The sequence below is a fragment of the Musa acuminata genome, chromosome BXJ2-8, assembly GCF_036884655.1.
Source record: "Musa acuminata AAA Group cultivar baxijiao chromosome BXJ2-8, Cavendish_Baxijiao_AAA, whole genome shotgun sequence".
Lineage (NCBI taxonomy): Eukaryota > Viridiplantae > Streptophyta > Magnoliopsida > Zingiberales > Musaceae > Musa > Musa acuminata.
This window is the reverse complement of record NC_088345.1, coordinates 48,735,364-48,752,180: the sequence shown is the minus strand read 5'-3', so window position 1 is coordinate 48,752,180 and position 16,817 is coordinate 48,735,364. Positions and strand designations below refer to the sequence as shown.

The following is a 16,817-nucleotide window of genomic DNA, read 5'->3' as shown; positions in this document are numbered from 1 at the left end:
ATACCTTTTTGGATTGATCCACCATGGCCGATGGCCTTACAATATTTGTTGTCCCGCTTGATAGAGGATTCATAATATGAAAAAACGATAAGAGTACCACCATCACATTTAGGATTCTAAGAACCATCGTGATATGATTTGATCCAACAAAGAGCTATAACACGGCAAGGAGAAGTCCGAACACTTCCCTCGGCTTCATCATTGTTAATCAACTTAACATAGCCATTGCTACCGATTTGATGTCTTACGTTGTAGCTCGCATGATCGTACCACAACATGTCATAATAGATCTATGACCGATCATGATTATAGCTTTTTTGTCCTCCTCGTTCTCGACCACTTTTAGATCACGATTTGCACGTTGATGAAGATGGACAACTCAGCTATCACTTTTCTGTCCCGCCATTTTATTATTTATAATCTTATTTATTTATTTTTATTTAAGCAAATGCTGTCCATCCCATCCTCTTTTTCCTCTCCGTATAAAATAAAAGCGAGAAAGGTCGGAGAGTAAGTCATCGGTCGGAGAGCTCCAGATCGAATCCGTCTCAGCTGGGTTTGGGTTCGGGTTCGGGTTCGGGTTGGCGTTGTTGCTCCCCGATGGGGCTCGTCCGATCGCTTCTCCTCCTCCTCGCCCTCTCCGCTGTCGCCTCCGCCGCTCCCTTCCACTCCCTCCTCCGCGCCGTCCCCGAAGACCCCACCCCCGGCCGCTCCACCGACGGCGAAGGAGTCGCCGATCGCCTTTTCTGCGATAGCTGGAGGCTGTCGGTGGAGACCAACGACGCCGGGTATTGGCGGACTATCCCTCAGAAATGCCTCAAATTCGTAGAGGACTACGTGAACGGGGATCGCTACGCGTCGGATTTCGACGTGATCTCCAGCGAGTCACTGTCCTTCGCCGAGACTGTCCCGATCGCCGGCGATGGGAAGGACGTCTGGATCTTTGACATCGACGAGACGCTGCTTTCCAACGTCCCGTATTACGCCATCAACGGATACGGGTAATTCCCTTCCTGTTCCATTTAGATGAACTTTTCCTTTAATCCCTAAAAAAAGGGTTAAATTCTGTTAATTAATTTGCATCTCGATGCCTCTCTCGTTGAGAACGGAGATCAGTCCGTGTCAAGATTCATCTTATATTAGTCGAAAGCATGGGCTGTTCTTGGATGTGATGTGGTTTTCATTTTATAACCAGCACGTTTGTGTTTGCCAATAATCTAATGGCTCCGAAGCTACTTGGTACCAATGCTCCTTATTTGGTTGTTGCTTCCGCTAGGATGTTCCCCCCATTTTATATGGGAGTGGATGCGGAGCTCATTTAATTCACGAAAGTCAACTGCTTCCACGAATGCAAATAAGTTTGAAGTGAAGAAGATAAAGACGATGATGATCTGTTGTTATGCTTTAGTTTAGATGGTGGTGCAGCTAACAATTGCAATTTGACAAGCAAATTATTTTCAAGGTTTAGATTACCGTGGACCAATCGAAGAAATAGGTTTAGACTAATGATAAGGCTTGAGCCTTAAATTGGTATCGGCACAGCTCTATCGTTATATACGTCAGGTCTAGCCATGCTATCTGACCCTACTTGGTTCAGTTTAAACTGATTAGCCAATCGAATAGGTTATAGTAATCTTGATGGTGGGTTGTTCTGAGTAGACCCAGAGGAAAGGGCTACCGTGGTGACGCTCCGATGCCCAGAATAACGAGTCTGACATCATGCACTTTGATTACCTGAATAGAGAAGGAATTAGGGGTGTACACATCGAACCTAATGTGAACTATGAAAGAATGAATATGTATATAAGAATTTCATAGTCCACTACTGTTATCTTGAATTTAAGCATTAGGGCCTAGGCATACTTCATAAAAGACATTGGCCGACTAGATTACATATGACTGCTGCCTCACAATTATGCAACATCTCAGCGGGCAATGTTGTAAACAGCAAAGAGAATTGTGGATGAAAGACTTATCTCGAATGTTTGTAGTGGTTTGCAAATCATGTATGCAGAAGTTTGGTATCTAAATTTTAGTACGATGAATTATATTAGTTGTAATTGTAATATGCAAATTATATGTTTTCTTATATATATTCAGTACCTGAAGAGTTTGTTCATTTTTCACTTTTAACTACTCTGCAGTTTATAGTTCAGTTGACTTAGTTCTTATGCTTTGTCAATACTTTTTAGATCTGAGGTTTTCAATGAAACTTCATTTGATGAATGGGTGGACTTGGCGAGGGCACCAGCTTTACCAGCAAGTCTAAGGTTGTACGAGGAGCTTATTGGGCTTGGATTTCAGATGGTACTTCTGACCGGTCGAAGCGAGAACCAAAGAAATTCCACTGAGAATAATCTACTGTATGCTGGTTATCATTCCTGGATAACACTTATTTTGAGGTGCATTTACTTCCTATATCTTTGCTTTGAACAGTTGGTACTGTATTTCATTCCACATAAGCACAATAATAACAGTAAAAATGCTTTGGTCAGTGCAAACCAACTATTTGCAAACTCATTCTTTTTTTTTTTTTTTTCAAATCTAATTGTTGATGAATTTAGTTAGGTTGCCATTGAGCATTCCTGTAAAGAGTTTGGTTGCTGCTCAATGTTAATTTTCTGACATCTATAGTTTGACTTGTTAAGTGGTTTTTCCTACTTTTCCTGTTTCCTCTTTGGCAAGATTTATCCACATAAAAGTATGTTATAACTAGATTTATTTTTCCATGAGTTTCCACTTGCTGCAATAATGATTAAGAGATTAAACATGCAATAGATATGAGGTCTGAAGCTTCACTCTAGGGAATCACCATATGCTGAAACAACCCTGAATGTGATGAAAATCTCACAAGATGTTTAAATTTCTGGAATTCAACCTGTTTTTTCGTACCATTTTCTATAGCATATGAACTTGTTATCACATCGGTGTGACTAGAAAATGAATTGAACATCATAACTAAATGCTATCACTTGCTTGTTTGTAAATTTCTATGTTATTCTTTCTGCATGCTGCCTCAAATGCTATTGCTGTGTAATGGGAGCACTGAGCACCTAACTTGAGCATTACGGACACAAAATTACAAATGCATTTACGGATACCTTGAAATCCAGGCCTCAAAATCAGGTCGAGGCAATCCAAATCACGTCTCATACGGATGCCTTCATTTTTTTCTCATTTCAATTCAAAATACACTTTTTATTAAACATTTTCAACAGAAGATCATCTATCAATTAATACCTCTGACTCTTGGATCATATAAAGAACTATTTTCGCACGCTAGCTTCATATCTAGGCAAATATATCTCTGTTCCTTTAGTGCCCTTTTAGCCGTTCATCCACTTTGTTTTTCCGCTGGCTTGTTTGTCTAAAACCTGTCGTTTTTTAATTTAATAGAATCCAAGGCATCAGTGGTTAATGGGTTACATTTAGCCAGATGAATCATCATCAGCAACATTTCTGCCCTGGAAAATTTGAACCCTGATTTATGCATTGTCATGTTTGACATGTCAAGCTCTTTCTGCTGAGAGTCTGTTTCAGTAATATAATAAGATTGCATGGATCAGACATAAGAAAACAAGTTTGTTTTTGCAAGTTGAGCGCTGCTGTATGGATTGCTTTTCGATTAGATCAAGCCAAACTCTGGTTTTGTGAGTTGGTCAGCATGAATGGTTGTTGTACTTTTTCCAGGAGTTGCCACAGATAATAAAGTTCTTGAAAGCCATGAGGCCTCCTACCTTATTGACAAGATGGAAAACTTGTTCATGGGGTTAAAAAATTTAACAAACAGAAAACTGGTTAATTGCAGATTCTGCACACAATTAACTTTTTTAGCTGTGTTTTCGGTTTTCTAGAAAGACTTCTTCCTATGTTAAATTTGCATTATTTTTAATTATCTAGTTATACCTAAACTAGCATAAGCAGGAATTCTTCACATAAACGTTTTTATTTTAGACCATGAATTATAGTTGTCTGGATATCATATTTCATGTATTTTTTTTTTGAATAAGTCCCATATTTAAATTCCTGTGAGAATGTGGAAATTTAAACCAACCTTCCGCTTCTGCATATGTGGCTAATTGTGCTAAAGTACTCGACCCACTCAAGTGTGTAGTCTATATATCTTCTATAAATGCAAATATGGAGTTTTTATCGCATATACTTGAATGCCTGGATCTTATTTAGCTTTCTCCATCACTGCTAGTAGTCAAAATAACACTGAAATTCAATTTAGAGCATAAACAACAGTGCTGATCCATTATTTTGAGTTTACTACGATCATTGGTGTAAGATCTTTTTTTCTTCAAACGGTTCCTTGATCTCCTAAATCATCATAAAGGATTTCTAGAACACACATTTATTTGCACTGTAACGCACATGGATTTTTAATGTATCTGCTAATAGATGGTGAAATGATGAAACAGGCAAACCTCTGACCTTGGAAAGCCTGCGCTGGTATATAAATCAGAAAGGCGGGCGGACTTGGCAGCGCAAGGATTCAGGATCCATGGCAGCTCGGGGGATCAGTGGAGTGATTTGTTGGGTTTGCCGTTAGCCAAGAGATCCTTCAAACTCCCTAATCCCATGTACTACGTCAATTGATGTATATAATCTGCAGTGCTTCTTTGGCCATTCGTCAAACTCATGTGCCTTTGTATGGGAAAGTCTTTCTGAACAGTGATTCTGGATGTTTTGACATGTCAACTACTAAGTGTTTACATGTCTATCTTTGCAGTTTTAAAATGACATATTTGCCCTCTATATATATAGGGCAAATATGTCATTATATATATATATATATATATATATATATATATATATATATATATCATGGTTATCTCAACACTCCCTCAACATCCAAAATGGAAAACAATTAAGATTAGAGCTATCCTTGAATCACATGGCGTGGAGTAAGGAGAACCACAATCTTTTGTTTTGTGTTTCCATCAAGTGGTTGGTGGGCCATGTTGAAAAATGTCAGAAATAGTTTGACCTAAACATCTTATCAAGTAGTTCAAATTTGTAATTGGCTAAATATTTAATGAGTAAAATTCCTTCGAATTGGTTCATTTCATCTCAATTATTCCATTAAAAATGCATTGGATGAGGTATCTCTTGGACCATACTTTTATTAATTACTTGGTCCAGCTCGTCACCTAAACTTGTCGTGGTCCAGAGAACCCAAACTTGGGCCCACAGGTCCTTATCCTGTGGCCCGATAATTGGACTTATATCCACTTCCTGCCATTTATTTTGTTAAAAAACATAGTCCTCCCGTTTTCTTGAGTACCCGCCTTCTTACTGGCGAAAGCAGTGGGGATTCGTGGGCCTGCCCCTCCCACGAACACAAGGCAGATTAGACGGGTGACGGACAAACGGGTAGATTAATTTTATAGTCGCTTATATCGTCAACAGCAAGTCATCATCCACGCTTCCGACGCCAACGCTCTCGGGCCGCTCCACTACGGACGGTAGAGATTAAATCCGTCGTGATCCCGTCTTCTACGGCGTGCATCTCAAGCTAAGGTCTACACGTAAATTCCAATACGTTGAGGAACTTTTTAGTAAACTCGAGTCACCGGCAATATCCTATTACGGGAGTGGAGTTCGTGATCGGTCGCGTTCGTCACCACCGAGGCGGAGATTCTGTTTAGGGTTGCGAGGGTGAGATCGTGGTTTCCCAATAGAAGTTCCTTCTTGTGCTTTAACCTTTGCCCGAATCATCGGATTTCGTGTATCCACCGCCGAGGCTCCCGATCGGGGTGGAAATCGCTTGAATCGGTGGGTATTGGAGCACCCAAGGTTCGATCTCTTTATTGTGGCATCGAGCGGTTTGCCGCGGTGGATTCTGCGGTGGGTTGCGTCTCCTTTGCTGTCGGAGTATTTGTAACAGGGTGATCGGTTTTGGAGGCGGGGTCTGAGTAGGATTTTCTGGTTCGCTCTCGATTTGTTTGAATTGGCAACGAGGGTATGAGGATCACGGAGTTGGAGGACGGAGGATCTGATGATTCTTGCGATTCCGGCGTGCGGGAGATCGTGCCGGCCAAGGCGAAGAGGGCTATTGTCGGGGCGGGAGCACGGATTTTATTCTATCCGACTCTTCTGTACAATGTTTTTCGAAACAAGATCCAAGCTGAATTCCGCTGGTGGGACGAAATAGACGAGGTGATTGTTCATTTCGTTATGTTTGGCTTTGTCTCTTCCCTTTTTCACATGTATGCCGCTATCTTTTTTTGCTTTTCTTGACAGGGTTATCGAGTAGCGCATCAGATGTTCGGTTAATACTTATATGTGAAAATAATCGATCTGTTACAAGTACAGTACAATACATCATGCTTGAAATATTTCTGATTTCGTCAGATTAAACTGGATAATCCTAGCAACTTTTTGTGATAAAATTCTTGTCTTATATAATCACTTCGTCATTGTGAACTCCTGAATCATATGATAAACTGGATCTTATAGTTTTAGTTGCTATTGCAAGTGGAGATGCATTTAACTTTTTAAGTCTTAATTTGCTTGACGTTTGGGTTTTGCATATTGTTTCCTTCCTCTAAATGATACACTGTTAAGTCAGTTTTGCTTGTTTACTTTGTGATTGTACTTCTTGTCTTTGCAGTTTCTTTTGCTTGGGGCTGTTCCATTTCCTAAAGATGTTCCACAGTTGCATCAGCTTGGAGTTCAGGGTGTTGTTACATTGAATGAACCATATGAGACTTTGGTTCCATCATCCTTATATCAGGCAAGTTTCTTGTTTTTATGGATTCACATTATTTAATAACCTACCTTTCGTTGCAGTCGATGTGAACCAATGAGATATATTTGTTTACTTTGATTGTAAGGTTTATGAGCTTCCATATCATCTTGTTGTAGTGATTGCAACAGTACTACACTAATTACACCATGCTTAATATTTCCAGCATGTAGTTTGATAAAATTTGTTTAAAATGGAATTCATTATCATGCAACAATTTTGGCTGACTTTTGCTGAAGTGAACTTTTCTGCATTTGTTATGCATTTTGACGGGAGTTAAACCTTTTATCCTGGTTTTATTGAGAATTAAGTCAAGTTGCAGTCATTGAAGTTGCACATGTTGTTTATCTTGGTTTCCTGGTTTGATTTTCAGACGCATGGAATTGATCACTTGGTGATTCCTACAAGAGACTACCTTTATGCCCCTTCCTTTGTGGATATATGTCGAGCTGTTGATTTCATACACAGTAAGATTATGAAATTTGTCCTTGCTTTGCTTATATTTTAATGTTCTTATATGCTAGTGATGATTCTTTGACCTGCATAACTTGTTATTTCTCACCTCCAAATTTTGTTACTAATGCAATATTGATTTGTCTATCTCCTGCAATGTCTATTTCAAGCTTGTATTATGTGGTGGCTATGTGCTGGGCTTTTTCAAGCTTTTTTTCTCTCCTTTTAAGTGATGTCTGTTTCTGATATTTACGATGATGCAATGGTGGATAGGCCAAGATGAGATTGTATATCTCGTAATGGAAGTAGTGAAAAATAAATATACGTGACAAGTTGTAATGGATCTTTTTCACTATGATACTAATAAATAGATTGATTTTCCTTTCAGGGTACTTTCCCCAATTTTAGAACAAAAATGGGCATCCCAAGGATGTAAGCAAAAGAGAAAAGAGAGAAGTTACTACTGCTGAATATGATAAATATATTACAGTAGTATTCCATTTATATAGTTAACAAATATTACATGGGGATCACTTACAGGAGAAAAGCTTCCTAGTTCGAAATCTAAGAATCCCACAAAATCCTATTTAAAGACACATCTAAAATTCTTGAAATATGACTCTGAATGACTTAAGGTCTCTCCTATAACCATCTATAACTATAATAGGACACGCAATCAAAAGACAACTCAAAATATGGCTATGAACTCAACTTAAAATAAAATATATAGATGAAAAATCTTTCCCAAAATTACATAAAATTAGAAAATATAACCAAAAGAGCTGTTTCTGGTGCTGGCCATAGTCAAACCCTCATGCTGGTTGGTTTGTGATCCCAGCTGTATAATCTTACCTGGACTCTTCACATCAATTTTGGTATGCATACACTTTTAGGATAATTATCATGATTCAGACTCAGGTCGAACTCTGACTGTCAGTTTTAACGATTTTGAAAGGTGGGTTATATTGTGGTCCGAGGCTTCGTGTAAACCCATATCTAAATGTTCATATATAACATACTGAAGTGCATGTCATTTTCAATAATTTTCACCTCCTTGTATGCCTGTATCTTTTTTGTTTCTTGTCACTTCAGATTCATTCTTGTAAAATCAATTTAGAATTTTATTGATGCTATACTTCAGTGTTCAAATTAAACAGGTGTGTGCAAAGTGCAAACACCAAATAATGACCCTGAGAAAGGCTGCATAGGAATTTTTAAATTTTGCTTGCTTCAAAGATCAATTTTTTAGCCTTACTCTTAAAATGCTTTGGAGGAATGACTGTGCAAACTGTGAAATTCTGCTATAATTCTACTGAAAATTCAACAGATAACAATAATCAGAAGTCTAGAACTCGAAGTACCTTTAGTGGATCTTTCTTATATCTTTAAACATTAAGGACGAATAATTTGTAGGTAACTTTTTCCTTTTATCTGTGATGGGTCTGCTGGTATGTTTTGATATCGAAGCTTATAAACATAGATTTCTTTGTAATTTATGTGAGGTATCAAATTTTTTATCAGGAAATGCATCTTCTGGGAGGACCACTTATGTTCATTGTAAAGCTGGAAGGGGTCGTAGCACCACCATTGTCTTGTGCTATCTGGTAATCTAATATTTGTTTATATTCATGGAAATATAAAATGTTGCATTTGCTTGTGTTGTGTGTCAAATTTAAAAATCTGAACCAAGAGTAAAGTGTGTTATGTGACATTATCTTTGGTAAAACTTCTGTTCTTATCATAACATATTGTCATAGGTTAAATACAAACATATGACGCCTGCAGCTGCCCTGGAATATGTTAGATCAAGAAGATCAAGGGTGCTACTGGCTCCTTCACAATGGCGGGTATGCAACTTAGCTTTTCTTAAATTTGAAGAGATAAAAATGATACAAAAGTCTAGCTTTTCTTAATTTTTTAGAGGTAAAAAATGAAACAAAAGTCTAATTCCCTCGATGATGCAGTCATCTATTGGTTAGCATTTTATTTGTTGGGCTGTAAATATTTTACATGAATGCATCACCTGGTTTTGCCTCTGATTCTCCTGAACCAGTGTAGTGGGTGGTAATCTGGCTTTAGTTTTAGTGCCCTCCTTGCAATGGATAACAAGGATATAATTTTTGTGTTATGTAGGGCATACGGACTAGTTTACACCAATATAGAATTGTCCTGCTACAACCAAGTGTACCGATGCATAAGCATCAGAACACCTTAAAATCTTCTTTTCTGATTTCAAGTTGCTGAACCCAACCAGTGATATACCAAAGTAATCCTTGTGATCGAGAAGTCAATTGTGATGGAGCAACTCTATTTATTTTGTCGTTTGCCAACAATGATTCCTCAGTTTATGATAAATGGATGCCTCTTTATATGATTTTGGAAATAAGGACTAAGTTACTACTAAATATTGTACTTGTCTAGATAGTTAATTTTCTTAGGACTTTTATGATAGTCATCCACCAGCCTAGTATATTTAATGGATCACGTGATACCGATGCAATTAGGAAACCATACTTTCCTAGAGATTCACAGCATGGGCAAGATATTTTACTTCAAAGAGTTAATCATTTTCATATGTAGAGCAATAACTTCACTTGAAGTCAGCAAAAGAATAGGTTGTGGCAGTTCTGATTTACAATTATCTCCAGCTGGATCAGAGAAGATGAGCTGGGTTGATGAAAAGGTAGCTGTGTGGCTCCTTTTCGTTTGTACATCAAGCTGACTAGGTCATCAATCAAAAGGATGGAAGGAAGAAGATGGGTACCCCACAAGATAAGGAAATAACACTTGTCAAAAGGATGGAAGGAAGAAGATGGGTACCCCGCAATACAAGGGAATAACACTCTGATGCCTACAGCTGCCAATGGGAGAATGAGAAGAAGCTACGGAAGCTGAAGGGCAATGACATGTAGTGCCCGTAGGATAAGAAGTTATATATCTTGAGGGGCTATAGATTTCCGCTTTATAATGGCAAGACTCTTGCTTGCTAGTGGTGGCTATTGTTGGGAAAAGGACAACACTCTTGGGGCTTGAGGAAGTCTCAGACTTCCTACAAACCTGAAATCGTACTCAGAAGGTAGCATTCAGTTTTGGATCAGAGTTCTTGATGCTCCTTGTAACCATCTTGGTGGTAGGGTCCATGCAGCAGATGATGTGGGTGCACACTATCACCATCGAGGGTGCTAGCTATAGTACCCCACATATTTATCTTTTGATATTGATATCACGAGTCATCAATCACTGAGAATCTGGGGACATGCTTCTCTGTCAACACAGTTGTCCACAAACTTGTTTTCTCCATCTTGTTGAAGAGATTGAGAAATCAGAAATTGCCAATCTTGTTGGTTGCACAGTTTGAATCAATTTTTTTTTTAAATGGTTGATAGGGTATAATGTATATAGGAGTTGCCTTTATGTATGACCTTCAATTATGATGGAAAATGCAACAAAGCTATTTCACTTTACTATGGAATTCATTTTGCAAATGTTAGCATTTATTTGATGGTCTATTTTGCTTAAAAGGAATTTACAACAGATATTTAACAGAGTAATTTGCTAACTGCTTTTATCTTAAGATGAATGCTGGTTCTTGTTACCTTCAGGCGGTGGAGGACTTCAGCAAGATGGTTAAAAGCAGCGCTTCTTTGTTTCCTGCAGGAGATGCTGTACTGATAACAGAGGCAGATTTAGAAGGCTATGACACGGGTATGGTTGCTTCAAAGGAACTGAGCATCATTACATCGTGCAGATTTGGGCTGGCCATGCCAGTGGTAGCAAGGCTCTCTTGTCTCTTGTCTGCTTTGAGGTCTACTGGTGGCTGTCCAACAGTTACTTCTCAACTGCCACAAATAAGAGCTTGCTAGGAAAAAGCATGGGTAATCCTTTTTCTGTGCATACAAGTTGGGAAGTACAGTATTTATATATACTAAATGACAGCTCTAATAAAGATGTCGTACATTAAGGTGTGATTTCTTGTGGCTCCTTTCTTTATTCACTTTGTTTGAGAAATGCTACTCATACCCACATTGCATCCGGTACCTGCCAAACACCCACAATTGTTTGAGAAATGCGGTTGTTTCTCAGATGTTGTTTGGTGTTGAACAGTTTTTTTGGCCCAGCAAAAGAGATCTCGACATTACTACTTACACGTAAAGGATTGCATTGAGAGCTTCGTGTACCGAGCAAGAACCAAGGAAAGTGACATGATGGTGCCCCTTCTACATGTTGGGTCTTGGCTCTATTCTTGATTAGAGGATAGGTGTTAAGTTCCAGAGGCCTGCAAAGATCTCCAATTCCTTGTGGGATCTCTCCGATCGACTGACTTGTTGTTGCACGCTCTTCACAAGATGAATGAAGCTATTTTGTTCAATATTAAGAAAGATTAAACGTTCACAATTTTGTTATGATGGAAGAAGCTCCCCTGGACACGTATTATTCATTCAATTTTGTAAAGATTAAAAAGCTGATTGTGCTCCGAAATTTCACCAGAGAGATAGTTGTTGCTTAAATTTATGGAGATAAGATAGTTTCGCTCTCTCTCTCTCTCTCTCTCTATATATATATATATATATATAAACTGGGAATCAACAAGTCAGATAATATAAGCGCATCAACACAACTGTTGTGGCCATGAGGAACATACAAAAAAAGAAACCATCCAGCAGCTACTCGGTAGCAAATAAGACTCTATCATATCGGTCTAAGCCTCAAACGATTGCTATTATTAACTTCAGCAGAACACCAATTTCAAAACAGGGTCATAATGTTAGATAGCCATATGCAATCGAATCACTGGAATTTGGATTTATCACTCACTAACATATTCAATCAAACAAGTTCTTGCCCACCACAATTTCTGTCTGTTCTACCTACCACCACATCTACAGAACTTTAAACCTTTAGCTTTTACCTCTTAAGAACCTCCTGTTCCAATTGACGTTTAATCAATGCTCCTATAAGGCAACACCCTTCATGCCATATGATTTGTAAGTAAATCAAATCATAACAGGAGTAGATTGGACAAAGGAAAGATGTTCACAACAGAGTTGATCGTTGCCTGCTACACGGTGTTACTTTAAATATAACACCAACCAAAAGAGGTAAATATCTATCCTTAACATCCATAGAGTCCTCGCAACAATAACACAATTCCCTCTCAAATGGAAATCTCATGCATCTTATTTGAAAAGGAATATGACCTGCGGTGAAAACTAAAAACAGGGTTCTTATCAAGTGCTTTTATCGTACTTCCCTATACTATTGCCTCTCGCATTTTGTAGAATGGTTTTGTCAGCAGTTATAAAGAAACCAGCAACAGAAGCTGCAAAAGAGAAGCACAAATGGTTAGTGATCTTGACCTTAGGTCTTCTGAATCAAGTGACACTCACGCCTGACCAGATAACGTCATTTATTTCGATGATTTATTTCTAGGGGAAAAACAAAAGTAAACAATTTACTAAATTCAAAATTACAGACATGCATAGGCTACGAGGTCATGTCACCAGGAAGCTAAATAACTCACAATACTTATGCTCATCAAAGCAGAAGCCAAACGTCAATATAAGCAAGCAAAAAACTTTTGGAACCCCTAGAAACCAGCAAGTGTGAACTGAACATCAATTTTGAAATTATATAACATTGGAGTTCACTGACAAACTTTTGGAACCCCTAGAAACCACCTCTTTTCTTGAACTAACGTTATCTATCTGCTAACTTCCACAAATGAAATGTCCTGCTTCACTACTAAAGTCTCCTGGTGATTCTATCAACCACAAAATACTCATTCATCATTTTGTCTATAGTCACATCAAAATGCAGAAAGAATTTTTAGTATCAGCTAGACATGCCATGCCACTTAAAGTTAGTTGATAATGGGTATAGTATAGATCAGAAAGACCTTAATACTTGTTACTTCATACCACTGATGGGAATGCTACATGACTACAAAAAAAAATGTACAAACTACTTGTTGTGATACAAAAGAAATGGTCTAACGTAGTTATAAAATAAGAGCAGGAGATTCAGTTGGACATTTCAGTACCAAATGTAGGAACACTTCAACTCCATATTGTTACAAGCTTAATTTGAAACCAGAAGGACTGAAAATAGAACCACATGGAAACATAAAAAGACTAGGTAGTTGACAAGATGTGGAATATTATCACATGGACAAAAATCCAGTCTGCTGTCCTGTGACAAAGAGAAACCCTCAAATGGTAACAAAGTGCAAAGGTCAATGTTTTTTTTTTCCTATTATCCTCTACTTCTGAAAAGATTACTGGAGGACATGTCTACAGAATTTCTAAATGAAGTGAAGATACAATAATTCCTAGAAACATGATTACCAGTAGAAAATTGGTATTGTTCATTCCCTATATGTTGTTTCGGACCCGTATTATGAACTTTGGTTGTAGAACATACAGCACTGAACTTCCTGATTTCAAGACTAATAATAGTAGCACCAACCATCATAACTTCTAATTTTTTATATGTTTGGAAAGGATGTCTTTTAACTGCCAAGAAGGTACTTTTAGGGCAGAAAAGAGTCTTTAACTCAGTGATCTGAATAATCCAGAATTAGTAATCCAGAAAAGAGTATCCGAATAATTCAAATGCAGTTTGGATCATGGTAGGAAATTTTCTCATATCATGGGTAAGAAATATGAGCAAAAAAATGAAGTAATTGCTTTTTCATTGTAATCAGAAAAAAACTAATGTTTAAATCTAGTATAGTCACCAGCAAAGCCAATGTACTTTAGAATAGAATACCTGCTGATATGATAAGTGCCTGTGCAGTGTAGTTGAGGTTAGCTTTGGCCCAAGGAATTACACGACAACCAACCAACTGAGAAAAATAAGTAAATTAGGTACAATCAACGTGCAAAGAGAGAGAATAAATAAAAAACTTGGCATGTAGAGTTAAAACTTCCATTTTATAGTTGACAACTGAATGATAGCTTAAACTGCTCTAAGTTCTGATCCTATCTAATTGTCTACTTCATGTGTGACTGATTATGTACAAATGGATAGAAAATGTCAATAGATCACATATTTGAATATCAAGAAATAATGCACTGCCCCAAGTATAAATACTCACACGACAAAAGAAGATGCCAAGAGTTTACGCATTTTAATGACAATTAAATGCAATATCCCAACTAGAAATGCTGATACCACTAATCGAGGTAAGCAGAAAGAGATTCAAGGAAAACATACCGTGGGCACAGCAGCAATAGCACCTGAAATTGCAGCTGTCTTAAATCCAGAATAGGCTGCTTCTGTACAGCATAAAAACCAGAAATGACAAAAACAAATCAAAAAATAGATATACGAGAGAGCAAGCTAAATTTAGAAGACAAAGATATGGCAATGATGCATAAGATGAACAACAATGATTAGCTTGCCTCGATATTTAGCTTTAAACATGGTCAACAGTAAGCAGATGAAAAGAATACAGAATTATAACTAAAAGGAAAAAGAGTAAAGCAAGAACCATATAGACAATGATCAAGATATCGAAGATATTTAAGAGAACAGAGACAGCGAAAGGTGAATAAAAAGATTCATATGAGATCAGAGAGAGCCATTCAGTGCAACGGGATTCTGCCACAATAAAACAAGTGTTTTCTCGGAAAAAAAAAGGTCTCAAACTGAAGGTAAATTGATTTTATAGAGCTGCATGAAGAATAGGTAGCACCATAACGAGCATAATCATTGTAGAACACTGAGTGCATAATCCAGAACAAGTACATAATAATAAAAAGGTAAAAAAAATGATAAAACAAGGGAGACGACCTTCAGATCTTAATCAATACAAGTACAGATTCCTATGAACGATGCTCCAGTGTAGTGTCAAATGTGTTTGGAATAAGATAATCGATGCAAATATATCATGGCCAAAACTAAACCAACTTCCCGGACTACTTAGTAATTACATATAGCAGCATTTCTTACCACAAGCCACAATAAACCACCTGGAATTGATGTAATATTACAAACAATACCAGAGGACAAACGATCATTGTATGCAAAGACATCAGCATTACTCCCACCGGAAGCAAATACAGTTACAGATACCAGCACATGGTAGAGACTCGGCCCAGAAGAGGATATCGCCGGTGTTTACCAGCTGCAGCGGGAGATAAATCACCACCGACACGGTCACAAATGTATGTGAAACATACATGACAGCACCGGAGTAACTTGCGCAGTGCAGCATATTAAGTTTTATGAATCAAATGAAACCTTTTCCAGCAATATCGATCGTGTTAGCTAACGCGCAACAGATCGTTTTAATTAACATAACAAACACCACAGTAATAGAAGGTCCAAAAAGAAATCGAAATAAGTTTGAAGAATGGCAAAGACGATGTCACTGCTTGATAAAATACAACAATCCGGCCTAAATCCGGAGTATCTTTCGAGAATTACATGGTCGAATCACAATAAACGGGACAAAGCAAAGCCAAACTGATGGGGCAAAAAAAGATTCGATTCAGAAATCTGTACCTCGGACGGTGCTTTGTGAATCCGAAATCTTATTTTCGTTCGGGGAAGCGATCACGGTAGGCTTCATCGCGCTCGCCCAAAAAGGTTCTCGCCGTCGATGCGACCCAGATCCAACTTCCTTTTGCTCGTTTAGCACCTCCCGTCATATAAGGGCGGAATGCGGAGACAAAAAAGGTCAGCCCTTAAGTTAGACTCCGGTGGGGTCCAAAGTTTGGTCCAATAAGAGAACAGGTAGACTCGGGTGGTCCATTAACTGGTAGAAAAGTATTGCTGCTCATAATAAGGAGACGGAGAAGGAGAAGAAGAAGCAAATTGTGTGTCTGCTGCTAACTTTGGATGTGAGTCACATACACAGCCGGAAAGGGTTTAGCGCGACGATACTACGGCGGATTACTGCGGACTTTCTAAAACGAACGGTCGGATGATGCGTATGTTCACGCACGCGTATCATGTGTCCACCGCACACGTCGCGCAACATTAGCCACCGGTCAGCGTTGACAGGCGCCATCGAGATTCGTGCGGAGATCCGATGAGAGCTTAATGTTTCATCGACAGGAAGAAACTTCCTAAAGGATAATAATCAGATAATAAAAAGCACTAAGCATAATGTTTTATGGACAAGAAGAAACAGGAAAAAAATATAAAAAAGAGAGAGAATAGATAATAATCCATTTCTTTATTCTTAGTCGATCATGGTGCTTTGAGGAGCTCCAAGATAATATTCCTCTATGAGAGAATTGCCATGGATTTCATATGATTTCAAGGAAAAGGGCTTTTGATTCCATGTACAGCATACCCATCCATCATCTTGGAAAGTAAAGGATGTTTCAAAGCCCAAAATTCCAAAGCCAAAATTAAAATAAAGAGCTATCTGATTTCAGTGGGGGCACAAAATTCTCTGGAGCAATAGTGTTGCTTCCTTGAGCTTGTAATGGCTGGAAAACTGGAAAGGACAGCACTGCTCTTCCATGATCGCATTCTTCTCAACTTAGAAAAAGGGCAAAACTGGAGAAGACAAAAGATGTATGTGAAGCGTAGTTCGACTTGCAATTCAAACTAACACAGCAACTTTGGACTCGCAATATACGATGACTTAGTTGTA

The 16,817-nt window shown here is 38.2% G+C and overlaps 3 protein-coding genes across 5 annotated transcripts; 2 read left to right on the top strand and 1 right to left on the bottom strand.

Moving 5' to 3' along the window:
* The first annotated feature begins 486 nt into the window (after positions 1-486).
* Positions 487-4,720, top strand: LOC135619911 (acid phosphatase 1-like). The gene is made up of 3 exons (XM_065122376.1): positions 487-1,001; positions 2,193-2,402; positions 4,425-4,720. The coding sequence occupies exons 1-3, from the start codon at positions 601-603 to the stop codon at positions 4,600-4,602; spliced, it is 789 nt and encodes a 262-aa protein (XP_064978448.1). The 5' UTR covers positions 487-600; the 3' UTR covers positions 4,603-4,720.
* An 842-nt stretch (positions 4,721-5,562) lies between these two features.
* LOC135619909 (phosphatidylglycerophosphate phosphatase PTPMT1-like) lies at positions 5,563-11,175 on the top strand. Of its 3 annotated transcripts, none has more exons than XM_065122372.1 (6): positions 5,563-6,165; positions 6,620-6,742; positions 7,128-7,221; positions 8,729-8,811; positions 8,965-9,054; positions 10,810-11,175. In XM_065122372.1, the coding sequence occupies exons 1-6, from the start codon at positions 5,971-5,973 to the stop codon at positions 11,068-11,070; spliced, it is 846 nt and encodes a 281-aa protein (XP_064978444.1). In that variant the 5' UTR covers positions 5,563-5,970; the 3' UTR covers positions 11,071-11,175. The 3 variants fall into 3 exon arrangements, with proteins under 3 accessions (XP_064978444.1, XP_064978443.1, XP_064978445.1); XM_065122371.1 differs by having other exon boundaries at positions 10,783-11,175; XM_065122373.1 differs by having other exon boundaries at positions 5,567-6,165; positions 10,865-11,076.
* Positions 11,176-12,197: 1,022 nt separating this feature from the next.
* Positions 12,198-15,876, bottom strand: LOC135619910 (early nodulin-93-like). Its single transcript, XM_065122374.1, has 4 exons — positions 15,716-15,876; positions 14,423-14,484; positions 13,976-14,051; positions 12,198-12,527 (listed from the first exon to the last, which is right to left on the bottom strand). The coding sequence occupies exons 1-4, from the start codon at positions 15,780-15,782 to the stop codon at positions 12,436-12,438; spliced, it is 297 nt and encodes a 98-aa protein (XP_064978446.1). The 5' UTR covers positions 15,783-15,876; the 3' UTR covers positions 12,198-12,435.
* Positions 15,877-16,817: the final 941 nt, after the last annotated feature.